General features: G+C 39.5%; 2 protein-coding genes across 3 annotated transcripts; one reads left to right on the top strand and one right to left on the bottom strand.

Moving 5' to 3' along the window:
- The first annotated feature begins 294 nt into the window (after positions 1–294).
- On the top strand, positions 295–4,497 carry LOC307031794 (uncharacterized protein). 2 transcript variants are annotated; one of them, XM_079669201.1, is made up of 2 exons: positions 295–434; positions 2,874–4,497. In XM_079669201.1, exon 2 carries the CDS (start codon positions 2,899–2,901, stop codon positions 3,826–3,828), a length of 930 nt encoding a protein of 309 aa, XP_079525327.1. In that variant the 5' UTR covers positions 295–434; positions 2,874–2,898; the 3' UTR covers positions 3,829–4,497. The 2 variants fall into 2 exon arrangements, with proteins under 2 accessions (XP_079525327.1, XP_079525328.1); XM_079669202.1 differs by lacking the exon at positions 295–434 and adding an exon at positions 458–1,598.
- Positions 4,483–7,024, bottom strand: cideb (cell death inducing DFFA like effector b). The gene is made up of 5 exons (XM_079669207.1): positions 6,866–7,024; positions 6,274–6,388; positions 5,499–5,657; positions 5,216–5,406; positions 4,483–4,949 (listed from the first exon to the last, which is right to left on the bottom strand). The coding sequence occupies exons 1-5, from the start codon at positions 6,889–6,891 to the stop codon at positions 4,808–4,810; spliced, it is 633 nt and encodes a 210-aa protein (XP_079525333.1). The 5' UTR covers positions 6,892–7,024; the 3' UTR covers positions 4,483–4,807.
- Between the last annotated feature and the right edge of the window lie 108 nt (positions 7,025–7,132).

The raw sequence follows: 7,132 nt of genomic DNA, 5'->3' as shown, positions 1-7,132 counted from the left end.
CGTAACAGTCTCGGTCACTGCCAGGCTCCAACCCTTTTCTCAGGTCCACAGCCTTGGCCTTCTCCAAATCCTGATGCACCTGAGAATACATCTGCAGGAATCTGAAGGTGTCCTTCTCCTTCTGTGCTGCTTGCATTCTGCTTTTGCTGGTTTTGATGGCCACCATACGGGCAGAGACTGAACTCTGGACGCTGGTCAGAGCGATATCACGCAGGCTGGTCACAGCTTCAACGAGACGCAGACAGGAGCGACCAAGCTTCTCTCTTTCACTCTTCTCCCACTTTCCCAGATTCACATAATCCTCATTAGTTTTCACCAGTGAAGCCTGCTGATCTGCGTTGAGCTTCTCCATGAGCTCTTTGTGGGCCGTGGAGAAGGTCTTCATGTTGTGAAGACGGTGCTGGTCTTCAATGGCGCAGGAAACAAACACACAGGTAAATTCATCCAAGCAGTAGTACTCCAAGAGCTTGACATGTTGGGGGGATTTAGTAGTGCTTAAGCCTGCAAACCCCAAGGCCAGTGGTTCAGTCAGAGGATGTGTTTGCAGTAACACAGGAGAGGTCAGGTGGGTCTGGAGATGCTGGACACACATGGAGATCTCACATTTCATGCAGCTCTTCCGTGCCGGTTTCCTGTCCTCTGTGCACATGTCGCAGAGGATAACTTTTTGATTCTTTAGTAGATTGTCAGACATGTTTTCAGAATGCCTTCGTTGTTTAATGTGGATTAACAAAAACAGGTTGCCCTTGTAAACAAAATATTTGCTTGCCGGTATCGCAGAGTCTGGTGTGACAGCTTGAGCCTCTTTCACTGGAATAGAAAGTTGACGTTGGTGTGCACATAAATGACTCTTTTATAGCCGTAAGATAGTGTCTATGCCCTTTTAACCATAAAAAGGCTTACATTTCCTTACCTTATCAATATACCATATTAGTCATGGTAGAGCTAATATGACTATAATCTCAAAAAAGCCATACAGTTGGATTTAAAGTCATCTTCTGAACATTTTTGAACAAAAAATCAAACAAACTTTATAGGATTTATTTCAGGGCTGTCATATTGCACTATACAGTTGTACCTTATGAACTGGAAACCTAGGGTATAGTTTTGTTAATATATATAGTTATAGTTAGTTAATATATATATATATAATCAGAGGTGGAAGTTGTACTCAGATGAATTACTCAAGTATAATTAGCAATACTTAAACTACCAAAAGTACTAGTTTTGCAAAATAACCATTTTAGGCACCAGATATGTTTAAATGTTTTTAGAAAAGTTATTGTTGGATTTATCTGTTTGTCACTTCAATGTTGCACGTGGTAACGATGGGGTTTATTTGAATGACTACTGGATAGCTTAACCTGTAATAATACTGTATAATATAATATTTGTTGATTTATAATGTGTATTCATAACCTAAATCTGCAAAGTAACTTTACTAAATATGTAAAATAAATGTAAGTATTAAACAAGCATAACTTGAAAATACTCGATTAACTTTAAGTTTAACTGGATGGGGCGGTTTTAATTGACCAATCCAGAAAACCTGTCATACTTAACAGGCTATCTCTCCAATTAAGTAAGTACGCTGAAAGGTAAGGACTCAAAACCAGTCATTAATTGAGATAAGTGATCTAATATCGGTGTATTCTTGAAGCTGCCAAGCATATTGATTACTTATAGGAAAATAAAAAGTACCTATGTTAACTGTATCACAAACGTAGGGATGTAAACAAAACAACGTCAACAGCTAAACCAAAAGCTAAGCTAGTCAATGTTCAACTGATATTTATTCAAATTATTGCGATCGTTACTGCTCAACAAATGGTCAAAGTTAACGGCTATAACATTACTGTACATGTTACCGTGGATACAGTTAATCTAACTTGAATCGGAAGAAATTACTTCAAGAGCAAACGTAGCTTGCTAGCTAAAGTTAGCTAACTAGTTCATATGAATTGTTACCACAAATAAGTTTAAATATACACCCCTATTAACATTATTCATGTTGGTGTTATCTGGCCAATGAGGTGGTAATGCAGAACATTTACTGAAATATATTACTTGAGTACATTTACTAAAGTAGGCCTACTTAATTTTACTTCAGTATATTTAGAGGTACTTGTACTTAAATATTTTCATGTTATGCTAGTTTTTACTTCTACATTTTGGCAGCAAATATTGTACTCACTACATTTTGACAACATTAGTTACTATTTGCTTTTGCATTTTTATGTTATTTTTACGAACATTAAATCAAATAATACACTATGATGTTCTATCAGGGATGGAAATAACTGGCAGTATAATAAGTTATTAATGTTACGTGATCCTTTAACAGCTGCACATGATTGCCACATAATGCATTACTATAGCAGTGATATAATATCTATTTCCCGAAAAAAGGCCACTTTGGATAATGAGTACTTTTAGATTTGGTACTTAAGTATATTTTGCTGCTATTTGTTTTTACTTTGACTTGAGTAACTTTTTGAATGCAGGACTTTTATTTGTAACAAAGTATTTTTTTTTTAGACTGTGGTATTATAACTTTTACTTAAGTATAAGATCTGTGTACTTCTTCCACCTTCCGCCATAGTTCAATAACATATCCATTAAGTAAACTATAAGGTAACATTATCTTACTTGCACTGTATTTCTATCACTAACGTTTTAAGTCCCTTTTTACTTTCACTGAGGGAATATTTCACTTTATTTTCTCCACTATTGTGTTTTTGGTTTCAGATTTTAGGCCAAAAAAATCTTCCTTTTCATAACTAGCAAAAAGATAAAAGTGTCTTCAGGAAATGTACTGTATAAATAAATTCAATTTTCTTTTTATCAACCTTTTTTGTTTATCTACTCTACAGTCCTGCATCCCCACAGATGTGAAAGATGAGGCAGAAAATGTCTGGAGGTTCCGTGCTCATACAAAAGACAACCAGCGTTCCTGAGGAGAATTTATCAGAACCAAACGTTGACATGATGGCCAACCAGAGCCATGTGTTGTGTCTCCCCGTGGTCTCTGACGAGCAGAAGCTTATATGGGTGCACTCAAATGAGTTCAACCTACAGCTGGATGGTGCTACACTGGCACAGCGCTGCTCCTTGCACCCAGACCAGGTGAAGGTGTGGTTCATGATACAGAGGCTCCGCTATGGCATCAGCTGGGAATTCAATGACATCAGGAAGGTTCGGAGGCAGTTCAAGTTGAGTTGGGGGGAGGCAGAGCTGCAAACCAGGAAGGGGGAACAGAAAGAGGATGGAGACAAGAAAAATAAATGTAAAACACCTGATGGGAAGAAGGCAGGAGAGGTTAGGGAGGAACAGGGTGCAAGTGAGGGAAGGAGAAGTGGGGGAAATGTGGAGGCTGATGAACTATTGGAGCGAAGAATGAGACAGGAGCAGCTAATGAAGAAAGACAAGGATGGAAAAGTAGAAGAAAAGAAAAGGAATACTCAGAGGAAGCGGAAAAGGACGACGGTGACAGACGAGGTGGGAATTAAAAAAACAAAGCAAGCGGAGGAGAATATTGTGGAGAGGGCAAAAGAAGCAAACAAAGGAAGTGAGTGTCAGAAGTCCACTCAGTCGGAGATAACGCTTTTTACCGAAAGGAATAGGAAGCCAAAAGTAAAAGCGTCTGTCCCTGAAAGTGGGGTACCCAATGAGACACAGGATGCAATGCCCCTGCTCATCCCTTTGGTTCAAACTCAGGCCCCCAGCATGCCTCCTCTCACTGACAACCAGACAGAAGTGCTGGGAAAAAATGACGACACTCCTCCTTCTACCTCTAATAATGGAAAGACCCCTGAGAAAAGTCACTGAGGAGAAATCAGAAACGCAGATGCAAACAGAGTCAACAACCACCAATGGAGGCAACTATACAAAAAAGGGCGCTTCCCACCCGTGTGGTACCCAAAGCAAAGAGGCAGTTTCAGGTGTGGAGGATGAGGGAGGCTTTCACAGAATGCCAGTATCCAGACGTTGAGGCGTACAGCAGGCTGGCTGAGGTGGTTGGAATGCCGCGCCACAGGTTGATTAAGTGGTACGGAGACATGCACTATTATATCAAGAGATTCAGGCCGCACTGGATGAATAGCGAGCAATACGGCCAGGCCGTCGCCAACGTCAGGTACCGGCAGAGCCTGAGAGCACTTTGGAAGAAGGAGGTCAAATCCTGTGCACCGAATAACCCCTCAATGGGAAGTCATTGAATCCTCTGTTCACGTTTTTAAAGGAGGCATCAGAAGAAGTTTGTTCACTTTGATTTTGTGTTTTTGAAAGACATTTGTTCACATGCATTTGCCTCCTCTTTCACATGGAACGTATCTCTGTTATTCTGTTATTGTTATTACTTGACCTGTTTGCGGTTATGATGTATGTACAGTCTTTTCTCATTTGCAACGTAGATGCCATTTTCACATCAACGATTTCCTTTTGTACTGTGCAGACGTTTTTATTGTCGTTCAAGTAAAACAGTTTATGTTGTTTGAACATGACTCTTCTTGTCTTTATTTACATCGAAACAGTCATAAACTGACAAAATGATCAGTGAACAGCGGCTGTAATCTCAAAGCAAATAGAAAAATAGTTACCAAATTACCAAAAACAAAGGACAATTCTAGAATATGATGTGAAATATATTGCACAAACAATAGAAAAACAGATTACACTTATTCTCATGTTATCCAGCTACATTCAAAAAAGCTTCCTCTGTTGTTACTACAGGTCTTCACGTGTTAAAGATCCCTATTTAGTCAACAATATGACCAGTCCAAGTTGCTCTATGATACGTCTAAGCAGGTCAGTTCCAGCTGGCTTTGTACTCTGTCCTCTGCGGCTGCCAGAGCTCTGCGCCTTCGATAATGCGACGGATCATGGAGGCGGTAGTGATAAGCAGGCGTCCAGCGGCGTGTAGGAGGGTGGAGGCCACACGCAGGGCTTCTCTGAAAAACAAGATAAAGTTGTCAGTATGGTTGTGTTTCACTGACATTGCACTCGGTTTAATGCTCTTTAACTTCTCATTCGAGCAGATTGTCAAAGTATTTTCCATATATTATTGCGAGGTAGAAAAATAACATAAGTATGGAACGCATAGAGATGGGAATTGAAGTACAATTATTTAGTTTTTTTGCTACTTAAGACTGCTATTCTTCTACATTTCAGAGCTGTAGTCAGTCACTGTGGTGTTTTATTCTGCATGGCTAGTTACCTGATGATTTTCTTGGGCCCCAGACACTCAAAGTTAGCGCTCACAGAATACAGGCCTTGGAAAGTGGCGTTCACATTCAGAGAGCCAAAGACATCCTTTGGGCTTATCCTGTACAGGTCAAAGGTCACACGAGCTATGTCTCTCCCAGTACGGGGCTTGTTGTGGTCTTGAGATTTGGGCACTACTACACCCTGGGGGGGATCAGAGCACATATATTAAGACTCATAAAAGTATAGATGAGGGTTTATAATAAATAACATTTGGGTTATCTCCTTAAACATACTGGTTCTGGTCTCCATGTCATTCCAGGCTCCAGGGCCATGAGCATGGTGTTGTCGGGCAGGGTCATTAGGAACTCGTCGGAGTCGATCTCAGTGCCGTCCTCTTCACATGCCAGAGACAGAGACACTGTGGACAGGGACAGCAGCAGGGCCTGGCAGACCTGCAGCACAGATTCAAGCTGTATGAGTGTGCACTAGGAACAAATATTGCATACTTCCTTTTGTATTGACTGTTACATTAATTAGCTGGACTCCAGAACATAATGTATTGTCATATATGAAGCTATTTGTAGTCAGACGGAAACCATTTCCTGTTACATTTCAACTCTAATTGGAGCCACTTTCAATTAGCCAGCAGCGAAACATATAATTAATACTTAAATGTTATCAGAAAATGCAGTCTGGCCCTTATCTACACGTCAGAAATCTTATCTTCACACCACTCTAGTGCAGCCTTGACTCGCATGTGATCATATATTTGACATCATCAAAGATTTTAGATGAGATAACCATTCAATTGTTGATTGCTGACATTTTAAGCGGACAAATTATAAAGGTTTGAACTTCATTCTAAGAGAACTGATCTCTTTTTAAAATATATTTTCTCAACGTTATCCTTTTTTGTTTCTACCAATGTTTAGCACTGCCTTTTATCAGACTTTTTAATGTTTTTCTCCTAATTTTTGTTATATTATATTTATAATATCCCATTTACTGTAAGCCCAGAGTCTTTTCTTTTATTTCCTTCCTTTATTTATGTTTTCCAGCGGCTCTCACCCTCTCTTTGAGTTCCTCCAGGGTCCCGGCTGTGATGCCCTTCCTGGTCTCCCTGTTGTGACAACATACTCTGAAGGGACGCTGAGGTGGGGACCACACTCGCTTGGTCACAGATCTGAGTAAAAAACAGGTGAAACAGTCATTAACTGTTTTACTTTGTTGGATTTCACAACAGACATTTCGACTTGTCATTAAAGGAAAAGCATCTCTACTAACAACATCAATGATAGCTCTGTTCTACTTGAGTCTCACACTTTATGTCATGCCAGTGTTGAAGAAAGCCACAATGACATTAAACAATCAATAGTTTTATAATATTTACATTTGCGTTTTTCACACTTTTACGTATCAAAATCTTTATAAAAAGAGGACAACTCTCATGATAATAAAGCTAAATGTCAAATTTCACATTAAAACATATCTTCAAATGACAAATCATCAACTTTGTTACTCTAATCAGTCAGTCTACTTAAGCCTAGCCTACAATAATGATTCCAACAGCAACATAATGATATTTAGATTTTTAGTCAAGCGAAGAGGTCGTGAACCAATCAATACAATATCAACAGGCCAAAAGTAATGTTTCACTCACTTGATAAATGAAGAGGTTGTATCCATGTTTCTCAGTTTCTTGTTGTCTCTTCTCCTGGACGTATTATTTCGTAAGCTGTTTTGGTGTAGCAAATGGTGATAATGTCAGCTTGCGTTTGCCCCAGCAGCTGGACTTTGTCCTAAACATGGTGATAACTCAGATACAGGACGTAAAAGGCAAAGTTCATGTTGCCTCTGTGTGTTTGTGTGTGAGATAAATGTTTTCAACTAGCAAAGGTATTATCTCTTTAGATAATAACTGATACTG

Source organism: Notothenia rossii, assembly GCF_949606895.1.
Source record: "Notothenia rossii genome assembly, chromosome: 3".
In the NCBI taxonomy this organism is placed as follows: Eukaryota; Metazoa; Chordata; class Actinopteri; order Perciformes; family Nototheniidae; genus Notothenia; species Notothenia rossii.
This window is presented reverse-complemented; position numbering and strand designations above follow the sequence as displayed.

Excerpts from the sequence above, each read along its gene's own strand:
- LOC307031794 (XM_079669201.1), top strand. The coding sequence starts at position 2,899 with ATGAGGCAGAAAATGTCTGGAGGTTCCGTGCTCATACAAAAGACAACC.
- cideb (XM_079669207.1), bottom strand. The coding sequence starts at position 6,891 with ATGGATACAACCTCTTCATTTATCAA. Across the intron at positions 6,389-6,865 it reads ACAACCTCTTCATTTATCAA|ATCTGTGACCAAGCGAGTGT; the intron begins GTGAGTGAAACA and ends TTTTTTACTCAG. Across the intron at positions 5,658-6,273 it reads TGGAGGAACTCAAAGAGAGG|GTCTGCCAGGCCCTGCTGCT; the intron begins GTGAGAGCCGCT and ends TCTGTGCTGCAG.